General features: G+C 43.8%; 1 protein-coding gene across 1 annotated transcript in view; it reads right to left on the bottom strand.

The window, feature by feature from the left end:
• LOC113407236 (ral guanine nucleotide dissociation stimulator-like 1) overlaps positions 1 to 20,992 on the bottom strand; it is a 98,915-nt gene that overhangs the window by 9,751 nt on the left and 68,172 nt on the right. The window contains exons 8-16 of the mRNA XM_026655511.1: positions 20,110 to 20,213; positions 18,685 to 18,769; positions 14,253 to 14,342; positions 11,562 to 11,648; positions 9,281 to 9,313; positions 7,506 to 7,627; positions 6,728 to 6,817; positions 3,610 to 3,796; positions 1,137 to 1,391 (exon numbers count right to left, since the gene is read on the bottom strand). Coding sequence (XP_026511296.1) covers positions 1,137 to 1,391; positions 3,610 to 3,796; positions 6,728 to 6,817; positions 7,506 to 7,627; positions 9,281 to 9,313; positions 11,562 to 11,648; positions 14,253 to 14,342; positions 18,685 to 18,769; positions 20,110 to 20,213 — 1,053 coding nt within the window. The remainder of the gene's footprint in view (positions 1 to 1,136; positions 1,392 to 3,609; positions 3,797 to 6,727; positions 6,818 to 7,505; positions 7,628 to 9,280; positions 9,314 to 11,561; positions 11,649 to 14,252; positions 14,343 to 18,684; positions 18,770 to 20,109; positions 20,214 to 20,992) is intronic.

The following is a 20,992-nucleotide window of genomic DNA, read 5'->3' as shown; positions in this document are numbered from 1 at the left end:
CCCTCCAGGCAGAAAATTGGCCCATTCAATCTCAGTCAAACCTGCCACATTCCTTCTTTGAGTTTCAAACCTCAAGTATAAAAATTTGTTATTTGTATCTTCCATCCCCCAAACTAACACCGGAACTGGTTAACATTTTTCATTTGGAGAAAATTGGGATGAAATTTGGACATTTTTCACAATGAAATTTTCAGAAAAATATTCTTATATTCTCAGTATTTTTCCTTTTTAAAAATTTTCATTCTCAATTTTCCTTTATTGTTTTTAATTATTTATGATTTGGGGAGAGAGGGGGGTTCCATTTGCCATTTTGGTTTTCTAGCTTCAGGGCTTCCTTTCCAGTGCCAGTTTTGACTCATCCGCTCAATCATGTGATGAGATTTTTTCAAAATCAAAAATATTTATTTTTAAAAATTTTAGTCTTTGATACTGAAAAAAAGTGTTTTTATTACAGTTGTTGAAAATCTCTGGGGAAAATTTTGATAAACTAAAAATAGATACAGTTTCCAAAACCCATACAATAAAACCCTGTTTGAAATTTTCACAAGACTTATTTTGATTTTTCTACTAATTATAATAAATACAAATAAAACTTTGAATTTGGGACAAAGATTATGATTAAAATCCAAATATCATAATGATGGATGCATTAGAAATAGATTCGATATGATAGAAAGATATTGTATTATAACACCACCTTACAATTATATGCCCTTTGAGATCCCTATATAGCTAAGTGCTAGGTATTGTTTAAATAACATCTTTCACTCAAAAGAACTGAAACTCAAGAGGGATGTGTGTGGGGGGAGGAATGGGTGTGTGGAGCAGTGGGAGTGTCCACTACTAAATGCAGCTACCGCTAAAAGTGGAATGCAGTGCACATTTACCACTAGCATGACACAACAATTTGGGACAAGCAATGAACTGGAGCCAACTGAAACCCCAGGGGGAGTTCAGAAGATGGAACATACTGTGAATACTGGAATGCAAGAATCAAGGGCATGATGTGGCCCTTAGCATTTAAAATCTTAGCTGCTTTGATTTGCACCAAGGCTGAGACCTTGCATATAATTGGTCACCCTGAACAAAAACATCTCAGTACTAATAAAAACATTTAGCTCTTCCACATTACTGACCATGATACTCTTGTACATATTGCCATTGTTGTCTTCTATGCTGATCCGGATGATGCACATGTCTTCGTTCTGCTGGTTGTAAACAGGAGGCAATACTGCTGAGGTAATGGATGTGACGGAGATGGAGCGCTTGTGGATCTTGGGATTGGAGGTTAAGGAAGGAGGGGGTGAGATAGTGTTGGTTAAAGATGACACCCCTGAGGAAGACGTGTCCATGGAATGGATGGAGGAACAAGAGGAGGAGGATTCAGAGAGCTAAGTAATGAAAAAAAAATAAGAAAAAACAACATACAATTAGAAACATGACCATGGAATTGTCATTTCTGGGGTGGGGGAGGGGCAAGAGAGGCACAATCAGGAATTCAGTTATTGTAAAATATATGCCAGGTTTCTAAAGTTCTTAGTGGCATTCTCACCTCTGCAAGGAGTAATCTGACAATTTACTATTCACATTAAAAACTTTCCCACCCGCCAACCCTGTCCGGTATGGGTGCTGCTGGACTCCACTACTATATACCCTTTTCGTTTTCTGCTGCTCCTTGGAGAACAGACCAGCAGGTGGCAGCAGATACAACGAACCAAAGGAAGTTGTGGGATGCCAGACTGCAGAAGAAAACTGGTTTGGGAAAAAGCTCCCGAACAGCAGGGGTACGTCAGCAGAAATCAAAGGGAAGTGGGCTCTTTTATTAGGTGAAACACAAACAGTCAAATATCCCCAAAACACCCTTTTCCTCACTGGCAACTCAGCCTTTGATTTGAGGGTAGCAGCCTGGTGCACTTAACGCTCTCTCTGATTAGCTGCTGTCACGTCTAACGAGCATTGCGGTGGGTGAGAATAGGACTAACTATATATATGTATATACACACGCTCAGACTATGTTTACAAAGGCCAAGAGGATAACTGCTCTGGTACAGAACAGAGATCCAATGACCATCGTGGGCCGTAAGAAGGACAAGGAGCAGCTCTGCCCTTTATACTTGCATGCAGTGGCATGCGGCAGCAGGGGGAGCTTGAGCCACCCAATGGGTGCCGCTGAGGGAAAAAGTTTCCGAGGGCCGTGCACTGGGGGCACAGACACCAAGAGTGGAATGCACATGTGCAATCACTCAAAGGACTCTTACACTGAAATAAGAGAGTCCACAGAGGGGCTTGCACCAGTTTGACTGAAGCAGTTTAATTAAACCGGTGCAAGTGTGTGTGTAGACAAGGCCTCACTGTTGGTTTTTCCCTTCTCCAATTCCCCTCTGATTGGCTTCTCATTTTGATATTTTCTTCTCTCCTCCTGCCATATTGGTGGAGTCTCCCCAGGGCCTGCAGTATGTTTTCTACCTTATTGTGAATCATTTACCCACACCTTTTTGTGTCAGTGCGGCTACCCACTTCCACACGTCCCCAGCTTCCCCTGCACAGTGCTTTAGGCTTTGTCTTCATTGCCAAAAACTGGTGTGGTTTTACAGCAGAATAACAAATGCACATTAGCTATCCTGCTGTAAAATCCTAGTGGAGACAAAGCACAGCAGTTTTACTGCATGGTGAACTAGGTGAGGTCAACCACAAGCAGGGGGATAGTGTTGACCTCACCTAGCTCCCTCACGGTAAAAACCACAGGAGCCTTCCTCTACCAGGGTTTTACAGCAGTGTAGTTAATGTGGGTGAGCTATTGCATTGTAAAAAACCCTGCCTTTTCTGAAGTGAGGACATAGCCATTTTCACCATGCTGAACCACTGGAGGCAGCTGAACCACTGGAGGCAACTCTGTAGCAGAACCAGGGGCTCAATAGAAAGTCCAACCACCCTAAGGCTAAGTGCAGATGAGCTCATTCAACCTGAGAAGTTCCAGGAGGAAATGCTTGTTGCTGGTTCCATTCACCTCCACAAGGCTTTGCCTCCCTGGTTTTTAAAAAAAGGGAGAATGGAAATCCTCTAGGCCCTGCCTCTCACTGCCATTATCCCATCCACTGGGCCTCAGGAACACCACAAGCAATCTGATATTTGCGCACACACTCTTCAGTCTGTTGGTCCCACTGCCAGGAAGCCAATAACCTCCCAGCATAAACATGCCATTACAGACAGCTCTGTCACTCCCACAACTGGTGTGTTGAGAGAGACAGATCTAGTGCAGTTACATGGGCACATGACTACCTAAAAATCCCTCCAGACCCCACAAGAAAAGCTGATCCCAAGAAATTAAAAATGGTTCCCCCTGTGTACATGCTATAGATCTGGCAACACCCAAAAGCTGCTCATAAAAGGAATCGTATAAAAAGCCTGACCTGGATCTTTTCTACTTTCATCACATCTATTTTTAAGGATACTCCCATTTCCTTGAAAGTAGAGCCTTGGTCAGTTATAAGAGTAGACATGAGTGTGCAATGCAACTGAAATTTCAGCTATTGCTTATACTAGAAGGGTCAACTATTCATCAGGGGTATTCATGCTGCAAGCCTTCTGAACTAAGGGTCTACACTGTACCTTTTTCTGAGGCTCATCAGGAGTGTCTATGGGGGTGATGCAGACTTCTTCGCCCTCAGAGTGGTTCGACTCACACGATGATACACTGACAGAATCCATGCTTTCACCAGAGCTCCCACTTGGAGTAGATTTGGGCTGCTCTTTGGTGGGTGTGCTATTGGTGATCACATCTGCTCCCAGAAACAGTCTGGCAAAGAACCCAAAATATACCACGTAAATAATACAACTACAGAATGTTGCTGGACTGATCAAAGAGATGACGCTTGATTCATATGTCCAGTGTGTTATTTTGTTTCTCAAGTGGTCTGGTGTCCTGGCTCCATCCATATTATATGTAAGATTTGCCATAAGAATTCCTTAAACACCAACACATTAGTACCCCAATAATATATAATACACACACACACACACACACACACACTCTCCAACCACAGAGCCAGAGTCAGGGGTAATGTACTAGGTGGTGTAAGTTAGACTCCATTACAGTTATTTAAATCAACTGATCAATGAGTGATTAATTTGGTGTAACTTACACACCAATGAGCCGGAAAAAGGTAAATTAAAGTAAGCCTACTTCAGCTCACACATTTCTAAACTCTCTGTTAGTTGCTTTTCTTGCTTCTTTTCTGACCCCTCTGACATGTGAATTACATCATCTTAGAATCTCTTGCACTCAGACTTGGGGGGTGGGGCAAAATTCAGAAGAGAGATTAAGGGTTAAGACACGTCAGTGAGTGGGTGGGAATCTAACCGAATAAAGGATTCAAACTAAGCCTACAAATGCCAAATTCATCCCTTGTGCGACTTTAATGACTTCAACAGGGTTACACCAGAGATTAATTTCTCTCTAAGACTCTAAATGGATATAATTTATACATACAATGAGAAGGCCAGAAGAAGGTGTAAATTACATGATTTTATATTCTTGGAGATTCACTTAAACTCACCTCTGAGTTTGGGTCTAAGTCAGTCTAAGGAGTCTAGAGGGAATTTAATTTGGTATAACAATATGTTGAAGGGGTGAGGCAAATTAAGTTGGGTGCTGACAAGGCATCTCATCAGTGGACAGAACCCAGAATGGTGCCATGTAACGTCCAGGGAAGAATTATGCCAAGCACTATTATAGTATTAATTTGCAAAATATATTCAGATTGCAGGTACCACAATTTTTAAAACAAAGATTACACAGCAAACACAAATACCTCAGCCTAACTATTCTATGCTAATTTATAATACAAGAGCTACATTGAAATATGGTGGGAAATAGAAGGATAAACCCAGTACTCAACAGTGACACTTACCATACCCAGTTTAGGCACAATGCCAGGGAGAGAGAGTTAGAGAGACAACTTGATTCAGACACAGCAGCTTCAGTCTCCAACTCTGCCATTCCCACACCTCTTCATAACCAACTCCAAGGGACAAAACCAAACACAAACACTTTCCTGTCCAAACAGCTACCCTGATCTTATGAGGACCAGAACTGACATACTCAGCCATCAAGAGTCTATTGCTGAGGATCCTAGATTGCCACAGAGCTTGCATGGAATTTATGTTTGTCCACTGTTCTGAGGAACCCAGGTGAAAGATCAAGGCAGGAAAGGAGGAGTTAATAGACAGGTTTCGTCTTCATATTAATTCTGATGTTGGCTGTAAAATTCATCTTCTCCTCTTGTCCTGACCACGTCACCCCTCCATGAATATTTTCCTGTCGTCTCTCATATCACACTCACCTTTGAGGCTCTACACATTTTTGCTGAGCCCCCTTGATTTCTGCTCCCATTTCCCCCCGTTTTCCCTACATTCCTTCAGATCCTCTCTCTTTATTGTTTCCTTTCCCTAATCTTTGTCTCTTTAGCCAACTCTTGGCTCCATGCTCTTTCGCCCCTCCCCACAATCTTGTGCTTGAATTGCTAAGCAACATTTCCTGATCATCTGTCTGAACTAGACTGAACGTTTGACTGGGTTGATAGTATGTACCTACTTTACAGGATGATTTTAGGGTTGCCAACTGTCTAATTGCACAAACCCAAACACCCTTGCCCCGCCCCCTGTCCCACCCCTTCCCGAGGCCTCGCCCCTGTCCTGCCCCTTCTCTGAGGCCCCACCCCTGCTCAGTCCATCCCCCCCTCCCTCTGTTGCTTACTCTCCCTCTCACTTTCACCGGGCTGGGGCAGGGGATTGGGCTGCGGGCTCTGGGCTGGGGGTTGGGGCTGAGGGGTTCGGAGTGTGGGTGGGGGCTCCGGGCTGAGCCTGGGGCAGGGGTGCAGGAGGGGGTGTGGGCTCTGGGAGGGAGTTTGGGTGCAGGAGGGAGCTCAGGGCTGAGGCAAGGGGTTGGGGTGTAGGAGGGGGTGCGGGCTTTGGGAGGGAGTTTGGGTGTGGGAGGGGGCTCAGGGCTGGGGGTTAGGGTGCGGGAGGAGGTGAGGGGTGCAGGCTCCGGGTGGCGCTTACCTCAAGCAGCTCCCGAAAGCGACAGGCATGTCCAGCTCCTAGGCTCAGGGGCAGCCAGGTGGCTCAGCGCACTGCCCCTGCCTGCAGGCACTTCTCCCGCAGCTCCCATTGGTCATGGTTCCTGGCCAATGGGAGCTGCGGAGTCGGTGCTTGGGGCAGGGTTGAGGGCAGCGCATGGAGACTTTTTAATTTTTTAAATAAATAAATTAGGTGATTCTAATTTTCATGTTAAAATTCTGCAGAAAATTTTTGCACATACAATAAATTAAACCAACTGTGGGCCTCAGTCTGATCTCATTTACTCTGCTTTTGCACGGTATAATTCCATTGTATTTGGTGACGTTATTCCTGAGCAACATCAGCGTCACTGAGTTTATAAGTGGGCCCTAAATTTGTTACTTCTCCTATTCCCCAAAAAGGCTGGTAACCACTGAATGATTTGTTTCTAATCTTTTTCAGCTGTAGTCATCATAAGTATTACCTGGAACAATAATTCAATAAACACTTGCAGATGTAATTATGAACTTTTAGCTGACAATGTCCCTTTAAAGTGATCAGATTCCCTGCCAAGTTCCTTGTCTGGTGGAATACATTTTTCTTGTTTGATTTATTCAGGTCATTCCTCTATTAATTCACCAGATGCCATTACCCCTTCTGTCATACTCACAAGCTGAGTCTTTTCACCATACTCTTCCGAGGTTTCGGTGACGTGGTGTTAGTGTCAGCAGCTGCTTCTATCTCACATGAGAGGCCATAACTACAACAGGGAAGATTTATTTGTTTGAGGGAGTTAAATATCATTTTATCATCATGCAATATGGCCTCAGACTAGCAATAATTTAAAGAGAGAGATATTCAGTTACTCCAGTTTCAACAAGAGATTACCGCAATGCAGCACAGAGAAACATCAGCCTGCACGCATTGTACCTTGAGGAAAGGAGTATTTGCTTTTTTTACAATAGTTTAAAAAGAATTCAAATGTGGTTTTTTGATCATATTAACTATATCATAAAAGCAATCTAAGAAAAGGGATTATATACTGTGCAGGATGGGACTGAACACTGTCACTCTGTTTAAGTTGAAATCGGTGTCCTTTGACGATGAATTTTATAGTACTGTGAAGTATGTATCATAGGTTCACACCTCTAGGTAATACTGAGTGTATATGTATGCACACACACAGACTGACAGACATACAGGTCAGACACAACACGCTATAACATTTTAAAGTTGAAAACCAAATTCCCAGTCTCAAAACTAAATCCTGCAAAGTGTTAACCAAGTTTTCACCAGCTGTGTGCTAAAAGGCACACATACATGCTGTATCCTTAATTTACAGTATATTTAAATTACTATGAGACTATCTAAGCCAGACATAGGTCATACACATAGATGGGAGGCTGGACATGAAAAACATGCTCCCTTGAGTGCATTGATAGTCTCACCTCTCCTCCTCTGTTAACAGCCGCTGTCTCCTGAACCATCGGATGAATTTTTGGTCTGGCGTCATGCAATAGCTATTACAGGAAGATTGCAAGAGCTTAATTTGGGCAATTACTTCAAACTCCTAAAGAAACAAATAATCAAATAGGAATTTTAATTAGAAATCAAAACAAAGCCAAATACAGACTCATTCACATACAAAGCAAGGATAAGTGGGCAGAACACACGCACCAATAACCACAGGACAAACTAAAGACTGCTTCATTCTTAACTGAATACCCAGGCAATTTTAGACACCACAAAGCAGTTTTTCAACAACAAAATCCATCTTTTGTTTTCCCAAACAGGTTTTGGGTTTTTGCAAGTTTCATCAAAGCTCCACAGGTTAAAATATGGAAAAATAGGACAATCTCCCAACACCAGGAACTCTGCCTTTCAGTATGACTGATTTTGAGAGAGACAAACTCTAATGTGCGTTTAGCACTGGCATAAGATGCCAGAATGACAGTGCTGCACACTGAAGTCATAGACTAGGGACATCATGGAAAATAGCAGCAAAAGCTTCCACACACTGTCCCACTCAGATGCCTCATCCCTGACCCAGATGGACCACCCTTAGAGGGAGTTCATTCTCTGTGCTTATTCGGTCCTTTCATTGCTGAGACTACAAACAAGGGTGTCCATAGTGTTGACTGATGAAGAAATCTGCCTTCCACTGCCTTCTATGTTGTGCAGCCATTTATACTTGTGTAACGTGAGTGTGACATGCTACCCCTGGTGTGAACGAATGGAGAATTTGGATTTGGTATTGTTTTACACATGCTTTGCTGAGGGGTAAATTACAGCACAGGGTGGAAGGCAGGGCAGACTCAGCACCTAGGAACTGGATTGAGACTACCAACCAACCATCAGATGGCAACAACTTTCATTTACTACCAATCTGGGCTGAACTGGGCCGGCGACTTAGTCACAGGTGCTTTTGTGCCCCACTATCAATACCCTGAGCCACCCAGTCATAAATAAAAGGGAAGTTTAAAATGTGGTTTATGGAGCTAGGAATCAGTTAAGAGTAAGGAAATGGGCCTTATCACATCAAAAATCAAAGTCTGCATTGAGTCCCTGAAAAGGAGATTTGCCTTTGGTTTGTCTTTATTCAGACAGATATGACCCAAGCACATTGCCTTCTACGCGGCTTTTCCTTACCTCTTTATCTGTGCAACCAATGCAGGGCAGACTGAAAGGGCAGGCTGAGAGCATTTATTTCTCCGCCCCGTATCACCCTTTCATTCTCCTCCGCATCCTTTCTTTGGATCCAATGAAGCAGATTAATGCAGCAAACTAAGGAAGTTTACGAGACTCATGCTATGCTCTCTAAAAAGCAAACTTCACTTACTAGCAGGTCTGTTCTGCTGTAGATACGTTGGATTTATGAGATAACAGACTTCTTCCACTGATGCTCATAGGCAGTGAATGTACAGTTCCCATGCATAAATGTTCTAGAAGTATATTGACTAGTGCTTAGGACTTCCTTTCCCCTGTAGCACCCATCTAATAATTGGCAGTCCTTCCTTCACTCCCCAGCCTCTTCAGGCTTGTGTGGGCTCACACACATAGCGGTCTACTGTTCTATCCTTATTTGCAGGTAACGCCCATTGAAGTCAATGGTAGTTGGGAATGCACCAGGGGAAAAGAGTAAGTCCCTAAAGTAAAGTACAAGCTGGATTCCCTACAACAGGGTGACAGCAAAATGCTAGTCATGGAAGGAGTTCAGACTTACCCGTCTCCTCTTCTCAAAGTTTATCAGCCCACCCTGTATGAAGCAAAGAAAACAGGAACCACTGAAGAATCCAACGTGCATATATTCAACAGCAGTGTAATAAAGTCAGAGAGTGAAAGAAGTGCTGAATTCAATCATATGGTCTCTTTGAGCAAGGACCTTCTAGAGACCTGAGTTTTCTGATTGGTAAAGAATTTGGCAGTTGCATGCTAGGCCCTACTGGAGCTCTGTCTCTGGACTGAATGGCAGTTTGATTAAGAAGGAAGTTCCAATGTTGGAACTGATGTGTGCTGTCAGAACTTTGTGTGTGAGAAATCTGCTTGACTTCTGCCTGCACTACAAGTGGCTCAAGCCAGTGTTCCCAAACCTTGAGTTTGTAAGCACCAAGTGAACACACATGGATACATATACACACACAACTGGCAAACAAACCCAGTACAGAATTAAGTGTTGTGTGTATTCTGAGTCACAGCTGCTTCCTTTAGATGATCCTTGCAAAACTATCAAGAAAATTTACTAGCCCAGCCAAAAACATTCTAGCCCATCCTCACTACAAACACCAATACCAAAATATTCAAACTTGAATACCTCAAGTGTAGCTCCTAATTCCATATTAAAGCACCCAAAAAAGTGTGCTGATTTTCAAAAGGTTTTGAGTATTTGCAGCTCCCAATGACTTCCCTGGGATTTGAGGGGTTTAAAACTTCTGAAAACCAGACCATTTTTATATAGGTGCCCAAATAAGGATTTAGGAGCCAGCTTCAAACAGCCAAGTTTTAAAATGCTAACCCTAAAGTGCAACCCATTTTCCTGCAAATCACCCCCCATATTCTCTTTCATTGATCCTTGGTCACACTCACAGTCACCTGGCCACACGTGTCCCATTCACTCATAATTCACCTGTGATTTGTCCAATTCTCTCCTTCATCCTCAGATCCATCCATTCTATTCACCTTTGGAATACTATGGAACAGGGGTCGGCAACGTTTGGCACGCGGCTCACCAGGGTAAGCACCCTGGCGGGCCGGGCCAGTTTATTTACCTGCTGACGTGGCAGGTTTGGCCGATCGCGGCCCCCACTGGCCGCGGTTCGCCGTCCTGGGCCAATGGGGGCGGTGGGAAGCCGCGGCCAGCACATCCCTCGCCCACGCCGCTTCTCGCCGCCCCCATTGGCCCGGGACGGCGAACCACGGCCAGTGGGGCCCGCGATTGGCCGAACCTGCCGCGTCAGCAGGTAAATAAACTGGCCCGGCCCGCCAGGGTGCTTACCCTGGTGAGCCGCGTGCCAAACGTTGCCGACCCCTGCTATGGAACCTCTGCCCCCTGGTCAGGATCTCTTGGGCCTGTCCTTCCCTGCCTACACTAAGATTGGCCAGCTGAAGAGGAGGGAGAATCCTTACCCACAAACAGGGCCGGCTCTAGGATTTTTGCCGCCCAAGGCAAAAACAATTTTGGCCGCGCCCCCCCCGTTTTTTAATTACCCCATCCCCAGCCCCGCCTCAACTCTGCCCCTTCCCTGCCTCCTCCCCCCAGGCTCTCAAGCCTAGGAGGGAGGGGGAGAAGCGGCGCCCGCGCCGCAGCCACTCGGAGTCTTCCCCTCCCTCCCAGGCTTGAGAGCCTGGGAGGGAGGGCGAGTAGCGGCAGCAGCAGCGGAGGTGAGCTAGGGCGGCCGGGGCACATTTTTAGGGGCAGCATTCTGGCGCCGGCCATGCCGCCCCTAAAAATGTGCCGCCCCAAGCACCAGCTTGTTTTGCTGGTGCCTAGAGCCGGCCCTGCCCACAAAGGCCTTCAGTGCTCAAACAATTACAAAATGATGTAAGAGCATGTTGAAGAACTTAACTTCTCAAGTTGAAGAGCTGAACTTAAGACAATTTTGTGGTGTTGAGTTTCCCAACACGGAGGGGGGAAGTTTATATTTTTATAAAAGTTTTAAATAAAATAAAATAATAAAAACTTTTATACTCTCATTAGGATTTTTTCAAGCAAAACATAAATTTTGAGCATAAAGTACCACACTTAATGTCCTAGTAAATAAGCTCCATTATTAAATTCAGTAGAGATCTTTTTTTCCTAATAAAAATATTGCTCATCCTCCCCATCTATAACTTTTGACACTGCAAACTCCTCTATACGTCTGTGAATGTTTCATATGAGGATGTGACAAAAGTGAAACATACAGAACCATCAGGATTTGTCCTCAGTGGTGGCTAGTAAATTTGTTGGCCCAATTATCACAACTGCAGGGAGAGGGGTTATACTTCAAGAAGCTGCACAAACCTACCTCTATGTAGTCCTGCAGCGCTGTGTCAAGCATGGTCAGGTCTGTAAGAAAGGTGCCAAGGTAGGGGACCGTACCCTGCATGACTCCCTGCAGACAATCAGAGCAGTGTCTGGTTAATTGTCAGAGAAAGGCTATGAATTCCAGCCGGTACATTATGATATAATATATTATACAGAGTAGTCAGCTGAAAGCCTGCAGCAAAATTCTGGGCCTGATTCTGTTCCATTTAAATCAATAGGAATTTTGCCATTGACTTCAATGGGAGTGGGATGGGGCCATTGTTATTCAAATAAACAAATGGATATTGAAGAGTGGCTATATTTTGGGCCTCTGCAACACTAGTTCCTGCACATAGAATTCCTACTGCTGTCCTACAGGTGGAATGAGTGTAAAATATGTTAAAAGGAGCACAAACGCCAGCATCCCACAGCTCCCTTCAGACTGTGCAGATGGCTCCTAACACTTTGTGTAAATAGCCTTTTCCTATGGCTCAACTCGGTGGGTCTTTGCTTTTTAATGAAGTTATAAAATCGTGTGATTACAGTCACATTTTTTCCCTCCAAGCTGGGTACGTCCTCCTTGGGATAATCACTGTGTTCTAATTAATTCAGGACTCAACTTTCAACCTTCCTAAGTCTTCTACCTTATTTGGTGTCAGGGTTTCTACATCAGTGAGGAAAAAATTCTCACTGCTACTAAAACCAGCAAAAAGATTCATATATTTGCCAGTCAACCAAAATGGAAAATATTTAGCAGTTTTTGCTTCCGTTTCCCCCCGTTTCCAGATCTCTCCTCCTAATCAGTTTGTCTGAGAAAGCCGTTTGTTTCAGCAAACATTCCACTCCCAGTTTCATCAGGGTAAAAAGCAGTTTTCACTGGCAAAAATGGAAACAGGCACATCTTATGCATAGGCGCCGACTCCGTGGAAAAATTAGTGGGTGCCAAGCTCCCCTCCCACCCTACACCTCCCCTCCCCCCCAGCGCACCGCATCCCCGCTCCTCCACCTACCTCCCAACGCTTAGGACTTTCCAGGAGGGAGGGGGGAGAAGCGGGGATGTGGCGCGCTCAGGGGAGTAGGCGGAGAAGAGGCAGGGCAGGGGCGGGGACTTGGGGGAAGGGAGTGGAATGGGGGCGGGGTGAGGGCGGTGCAGGGGTGAGGCCAGGGCCAGGGGTGGGGTCAAGCACCCACCGGGAACAGTGGAAATTGGCACCTATGGTCATATGGAATCATCTCCTGTGCAAATTCCATAAAAATTAAGCAGATCTCTCAAAAATCCTGAGAGTTCCTGTGTGTTTCATGAGCTCACTGAAGTGAATGACAATTTCTCTTTGACCAGAACTAATTTTCCTGTAACATCATATAACTTTTCATGTTTTTGCAGTAAACATTTTACCAAGTGAAAATTGGTTATTTTCACACAGCTTTGTTTAAAGGGTAATAGAGATTGCTACTGGAGTCTGAATAAGAGCTCCTATGCTTCCTTAGGAAAGACGACCAGCCGGTCAGAGGCTATGGATATCTGCGTACAGCCATCAATCATTTATTGCTGTCTCATGCGGTGGTTTGTATAAATTTCTCAAAGTCTTGAAATTAAGGCCCAAGTCCTCAGTCTTGCATCCAATCCTGAGAAGCTGGGCTGGGCACTGGGTAGATGGAGGTGGAAGTGAAGGAAGTATCTCTAGGCACCCTTCTTTACTCCTGCTGTGGATAGATAAGTGGCTATTGGTGCAACAGCAAATACTCTGGCACCACCATTTCTCCTCCAACTCCTGCAGTCTTTTACAGCCATCAGCACTTCCTCATTTCAGGCATTTGATATATACTTATGTTTTGTAAATATACTTCCTGTGGCAGTTTAGTAAATTTATGGGAGTTTTTGGAGCACAGGACAGCTGGGATTCTCAAATTATCTGCTCAGTGACAGCTAGGGTGACCAGATGTCCCGATTTTATAGGGACAGTCCCGTTATTTGGGGCTTAGTCTTGTATAGGCGCCTATTACCCAATCCCCTGTCTCAATTTTTCACACTTGCTCTCTGGTCACCCTTGTGACAGTTTAGAGACACAAGGTGGGGAGGTGTTACCTTTTATTGGACCACCTTCTGTTGGTGAGAGAGACAAACTTTTGAGCTTACACAGAGTTCTATTTCAGGGCTGGCAAACTGGAAGAAGAGCTCTGCACAAGCTCCAAAACTTGTCTCAATCCCCAACAAAAGTTGGTCCAATAGAACATATTACCTCACCCACCTTGTCTCCCTAATATCCTATGACCTGACTTGGCTACAACACCACAGCATACAATAATTCTGTTACAGCTTGGCAGTTCAGCACACACCATATAATATCTGTGCAGTACATAAAGATGTATTACAAACTCCTGTTTCTGTTCTGTTTTATACTGTAATGTCTGTTTATTAATACACAGAAATTTATACAGAAAGAATTTTTTAGGCCATATGTAAAAAGGGACAGAGTTAAGGCTGAGTGTTCAATCTTCACTGTTTAAGTTCCTTGACATTGTGTACTTGGTTGATCAACCTCACTGTTGTATTGACTCTAGGGTTTTTGCATGGTATAATGCATGATATAATGTGCTTTGTGCTCTGTTTCTTAAAATGCATTTCTGGATTTTGCTTCTATTATCCCAGGTATAAATTCAGAGAGAAGAGAGAACAGCATGCTGCACACACCATATCTTTCTGGAGCTGAAGCCGCCTCTGGGTCCTTTTCTGGTTCTCTTTCACACTACTGTCCAGATTTGCAAACTTGGATGTTCCTTCCTATGGAGTGAATGAAAGGGCAATTAATGGGGGACATTATTGGTAGGACTGAAATACATGAAAATTCACCCAGTTGAGCCACACTGCCCTGAGGTTCAGAAATGTGTGCTTAACTTTTTTGCTTGTTTTAAAAAAAAAGTTAAGGCTTCTGCACTGCTGGGGTTTGTTGGAGACAATCATACCAAATTACCACAAGGGAGATTGTCTGCAAAACAGTCCTGGCCCAGGTGAAGCTTAGAAGAACCACAAATCAACTGAGATTTTTAAATTCAAGAAGCTTGAATATGCGCCATACATTTGGATTCTCATCCGAACGCAGCTTCTGGGCCTTTTGTCCTTAGACCTCTAACTTATTTCGCAATCAGCAATTTTACAAATAAACATCTCTCCCCTCTGTTATGCAACACGCTGGTGTTTTTCTTTTTTTATACAGTGACTCTATGATATGATGACTAACCTCTATGGTTTTCCGAGTAATACAGAGACATTCAGGAAATAAAAGTGTTTGTTTTAGATTTGCACAATTCGAGGCTGAGGGATTTAGGTTTTCCAATAACTATATGAATGGGAGCCATATTTCATAACAGTTCTGTAGCCTTTGCCTTGTGACGTTAATTTATTTCTGAGATTATGACCCCTTTTTCTAGTGAGTCCCAAAACAATAATAAATAATAATTTGCATTTGTAAAGATCCTTTTGTAGGATCTCAAGGTACTTTATAAATGTTAATTAATCAAGACTCCCAACATTCCTATCAGATAGGTGAGTAATACAACACCTATTTTATAGTTGGGGAAAACAAGGAGTTTAAGGACTTGCCCAGGGTCATATAACAGTAAGTTGCAGAGACAGAAATGGAACCTAGAAGCCTGGACTTCCATAAGACCATAAGAATGGCCATATTGGGTCAGACCAAAGGTCCATCTAGCCCAGCATCCTGACTTCCGACAATGCCAGGTGCCCCAGAGGGAATGAACAGAACAGGTAATCATCAAGTGATCCATCCCCTGTCGTCCATTCCCAGCTTCTGGCAAACAGAGGCTAGGGACACCATATCCATCCTGGCTAATAGCCATTGATGGACCTATCCTCCATGAATTTATCTAGTTCTTTTTTGAACCCTGTTATATTCTTGGCCTTCACAACATCCTCTGGCAAAGAGTTCCACAGGTTGACTGTACGTTGTGTGAAGAAATACTTCCTTTTGTTTGTTTTAAACCTGCTGCCTATTAATTTCATTTGGTGACCTCTAGTACTTGTGTTATGAGGAGGAGAAAATAACACTTCCTTATTTACTTTCTCCATACCAGTCATGATTTTATAGACCTTTATCATATCCCCCCTTAGTCGTCTCTTTTCCAAACTGAAAAGTCCCAATCTTATTAATCCCTTCTCATATGGAAGGTGTTCCATACTCCTAATCATTTTTTGTTGCCCTTTTCTGAACCTTTTCCAATTCCAATACAGTATGTCTTTTTTGAGATGGGGCAACCACATCTGCACACAGTAGTCAAGATATGGGCATACCATGGATTTATATAGAGGCGATATGATATTTTCTGCCTTATTATCTATCCCTTTCTTAATGATTCCCAACATTCTGTTAGCTTTTTTGACTGCCGCTGGACTTTGAGTGGATGTTTTCAGAGAACTAACCACAATGACGCCAAGATCTCTCTCCTTGGTGGTAACAGCTAATTTAGATCCCCATCATTTTTGTTGTGGTTATGTTTTCCAATGTGCATTACTTTGCATTGATCAACACTGAATTTCATCTGCCATTTTGTTGCCTAGTCACCCAGTTTTGTGAGATCCATTTGTAGCTCTTCACAGTCTGCTTTGGACGTAACTATCTTGAGTAGTTTTGTATCATCTGCAAATTTTATCACTTTCTGTTTACCCCTTTTTCTAGATTATTTATGAATATGTTGAATAGGACTAGTCCCAGAACAGACCCCTGGGGAACACCACTATTTACCTCTCTCCATTCTGAAAACTGACCATTTATTCCTATCCTTTGTTTCCTATCTTCTAACTAGTTACCGATCCATGAGAGGACCTTCCCTCTTATCCTACGACAGCTTACTTTGCTTACGAGCCTTGAGTGAGGGACCTTGTCAAAGGCTTTCTGAAAATCGAAGTACACTATATCCACTGAATCCCCCTTGTCCACATGCTTGTTGACCCCCTCAAAGAATTCTAGTAGATTGGTGAGGCATGATTTCCCTTTACAAAAACCATGTTGATTCTTCCCTAACAAATTATGTTCATCTATGTGTCTGATAATTCTGTTCTTTACTATATTTTCAATCAATTTGCCTGGTACTGAAGTCAGGCTTATTGGCCTGTAATTGCCGGGATCATCTCTGGAGCCCTTTTTAAAAATTGGTGTCACATTAGCTATCCTCTAGTCATTTGGTACAGAAGCTGATTTAAATGATAAGTTCCAAACCACAGAAGAATTACTCATGCACATGGTGCAGAAGGCTTGTAGTGCTCTAGATTTTAGAGATGGAAAGACCTCTTGGTTCACCCACCAAGCCACTTCTGGCTTATTCCATACAGTACTGTGACAGAGTGCTGGGTAACAGCAGCTGTACTAGCACTCTGATCACTGACCACCAATAGCACCCCAGAATAAACCTGAGGGGTAAAGCTGTGCCTAATTGATAGGCTGGGATGGGCTGAGGAGAGCCCAAAAGGCTAATGAGCTCATTAGATTAGAAAATAGAAAAGACACAGGAAGGAAATGCTGAGGGGAGCACAGAGAGACTGGCAGGCTTTTGCAAGGCAGAGCCAGGAGAGATCTCTTGGGGGGGAAATCTTTTCTGACTCCATGTTTCTTGGCTGAGTGAACTAAGGACAGTATGCTTGTAAACACAACGCTGCACAGGTTTGTAACAGTAATGGGGAGAACACTAAATAAACTGCACAAGGTGTTTGAACAAAAGGTGGTCTCCAAGCAGTTTGTATCTAGAAAAGAGACAGGAGCGAGATGCTGTCCTGTCAAAAGTATATTCAGTTGTTTTGGTCCACTCCAGCTTTAGATGTCTCAAGTGATAGGTCTGCTACAACTTCCTTGGGGAGACTATTCAAGGATGTGGCAGTCCTCACAATTAGGAAAGAGAGACTTCCAGGCTTCATCTGAAGCTAGTCTTCGGGTTGTCACAAGTTGAACGAAGTTAAATAAAACAGCTGAGCGAGATCATCATAAGCTCATTTCATTGCCTTCAGAATGGTTTGCAGAATAAGATCTGGCAGGAGCCAATAGGTCTGTTCTCGGGGATGTTTAACATTTAGTTAATTAAACTGGGCTGGATAGATAAGGACTCCTCTCAATATTTATTACTACTTCACCTGCTGTAAAACATTTTGATAAATGGCTCTTAAGTAGCTACTGCCCATCAAGTTTGAATAAAATCACCCACCATCACTGAGCCTTTGCCCAAAATTCAGTGCTTGACATTATAATGCTGAGGTGAATTATAAATTCTAGACAGACTAGATATAGACCAGATAGAAACAGACTGAATTAGACAGAGCTCAGAGAAATCTAATTGAACCTTCCCTTAGTTTCTAAAAGGTTCATACCAACATGCTTCACTACCAGTATTTCTCATTTTCAGGGGCCTCTGAATTTTTGGGGTTCACCCGGATCTGACAGCAGAATTCGCAGACTACTGCAACATAGACTGTTTTGTGGCATTTCTGGCCACACACACAGCAGGAAGCCTGCTCCTTCCAGATTCCCAGCCCTGTTTTGTAGTTCCAAGAAGGTGGGGATAGTTTGGACAAACATCTTGGATGAAATCCTCAGCTGGAGTAAACTGGCATAACTCCCACTGCAGTCAAAGGAGCTATGACAATTTACAGCTGCTGAGAATCTGGTCTCTGTATTTTTTTATGCTCATCAGTACCGAACCTTTCTAGATGAACTTATGACTGATTGAAAGGTTATCTAGAACAGCTGTATTTCTGGGAAGTACTTTTGCATCCTTTGCCGTTGTGCTATTTTGCAACTTCTTTGAGCTGCGCTCCTCAGTGAGACAACAGATATCTCAACACCTTCCACAGCACCTGTTCGCTAGTAGGCAAATCCCATAATCCATCCCAGCCTTCCAGTTGTGCATAGCGTCAGTGCCAGTGGAACCAATGCAATTCTGCTGTGCCAGAGGGCAGAAAGGTCACAGGAAGCAGGCATGCACACTCCTTGCATGCCACAGAACTGTGCTCTGTAAGACTCCCTACAATGGAGCCCGGGGGGTGGGTTTGGGCGACTGGATAGGCGACAGAGTTCAGCACTGACACAAATCATAACTCTTGCTCTCAGCCTCATTCTCACCTTCATTAGCAGCTCTCTACTCGTCAGATAATTGTCATGGTCTGAGAAGATATCGGACAGCTCTTCAAACATCAGCATCCTGTCCCTAGGCAGAAGAGGAATTAAGTCAATTATTGATTACAAAGCACCCTAAATCAAGCCTACATCATTATTATCCAGTTTTCCACAGTGATGAAGGACTAGACAACAAACAAACATGTAAAAGGTGGGTCAGCACAGAGACCCATCCACTGAGGTGCTGAGCCTCCTCAACTCCTATTGCCGCTGGCTCAGCATTTTGCAAGATTGCATAGCCATGAAAAGTAACCCTTTCTGTTGACGTTCTCTGTGGTAAGGTTGTATGGTGCCAAAACAGGGATATGCGTGCCGTCCATTGCTCCACTGCAGCCTGGGAATCCCATTGCTTCAAATCCATCCACTATGTCCTGCATGTTGCTGACAGTCACAGTCGTAATGGCCCTGCACACACAGCAGCCCCCACAGTGGATTTTCCAACTCCAAAATGGTTGCCCACTGACCGGTAGCAATCCGGCATTGCAAGTTTCCACAGTGCGATTGCTACTTGCTTCTCCGCTGTCAGTGCAGCTCTCATCTTGGCAACCTTGCACTGGAGGGTTGAGGTGAGCTTGGCACACAGATCCAGGAATGTGGCCTTGAGTATCTGAAAGTTCTGCAGTCGCTGCTCATCATCCCAAGCCTGCGTTACGATGGAATCCCACCAGTCAGTGCTTGTTTCTTGGGCCCAGAAGCGGTGCTCCAACATCGACAGCTACCCAGTGAATGCCACCAATCATCTTGATTTGGTTCTCGCTATGTCCCATAGCAATCTGTCTGTCAAGAAATCCTCATGTTCGATGCTGATTAGTTTTTTTCTTACGGCTCTGCAAATACCACAGGATTGTGCGTCCTGTGCTTGCGATGCTTATGACAGTAGTGCAGAGCTGTGCAGGCTCCATGCTTCTGTCAGAGATGGCGGACAGTGAGGAGGGCTGCATGGGTTTGTGGGATTTTTAAAAAAGGCATGAAAATTATGAGATTTAGATAACATTATGGAATGGAGACAGTTGCATGCTGGGAAATTGACCCCTTGCTCCCAGTCACCCTTGTGTGACTCACATCTGCCCCACCGTGCTTTGCCAAAACTTCCCAAAATACAATGGATTGGATGGTGGGGGGGTTGCACTCTCGGCTACCTACCCATGGTGCACATCACCATGCATCAACACAAGCACTCGTGGTGAGCATGTGCACTGCCAATGCAAGAAACCAAGTATGCACACTCACAAACAATATACTAATTGTGGCGGTCTTATTATTTGCATCAGCAAAAATTTGTACTATAGACCTGCCCTAAGCGTCACTGTACTTCGTTTTTGTTGTGGGCCAGTCAGATGAAAGGGGCTAAAAGGAGAGTGGGAGGATTACTTTGGAACAGATGCCCAGGTCTTCTTTAACCGGTAGATGGAGTTGGACTGTAGTGCTGAAACAATGGCCCTCAAGGAGGAAAAATTCTTCAGGATTCTACATTCCTGTAAAGGGAGGGAATAAAAAATAAAGGAGAGTTAAAGATCAATATTACAAGTGAGCTGGCGATTTCCTGTTTTTCTAATCTCACAGCTGCGGTGAATTCTTACTGCTCAATAGGCAGCTGTACAAATATAGGGCATCAAAAATGGCTCCCCTCTCCCTCCCCACCTACCAAAACCTTTATAGGTTTTGGCACTTAATCCTTGTTTTCTTCACTTTCATTTTTTTGTATAGCTTCCAGCTCTCCTAGTAAAAATACTAGTGGAGGTGGGTCTCTGAAGTCAAGCTAAAGAAAACAAACTTTATCCTATTAACAAGCACTTTATAATTACCTTCTCCCCCTGCTGGGGAAAGTTGGGGCCTGCCTATTTGCAAGTTGAATTTAAAATGATGAACCTTGCCAAACTAAATGACAATTTAAAAATACACACAAAAGATCAACATATTCAGGCATGTATGTTGTTTAAGGTAAGAGCTCTCAAACCTCTCCATGGGGGGAGCACATCTGAATAGAGAGACTGGCTCAAAGACATCTCCCTCCCATTTGTGATCACACAACATCTTTGTGGCAATTATAACAGAGGCTTATATGGAAGGAAGGAGGAGGTGGAAAAAGAATAAGCATCCTGTGACTAACCCGCTCTCCAAAGAACTCATGAAAGAGTGCCCACAGCCCAGCAGTTCATGCACGCACATGCAAATACCACCTGCTCTGCTAGTCTCTAATATTAACATTAAAAGTCACATTTTTAAATGCAGCCTCTAACGTTACTCACATGTT

The sequence above is a fragment of the Terrapene carolina genome, unplaced genomic scaffold, assembly GCF_002925995.2.
Source record: "Terrapene carolina triunguis isolate 2854851 unplaced genomic scaffold, T_m_triunguis-2.0 Scaffold210, whole genome shotgun sequence".
In the NCBI taxonomy this organism is placed as follows: domain Eukaryota; kingdom Metazoa; phylum Chordata; order Testudines; family Emydidae; genus Terrapene; species Terrapene triunguis.
The sequence above is the reverse complement of the archived record's forward strand: the minus strand, read 5'-3'. Positions and strand labels throughout refer to the sequence as shown.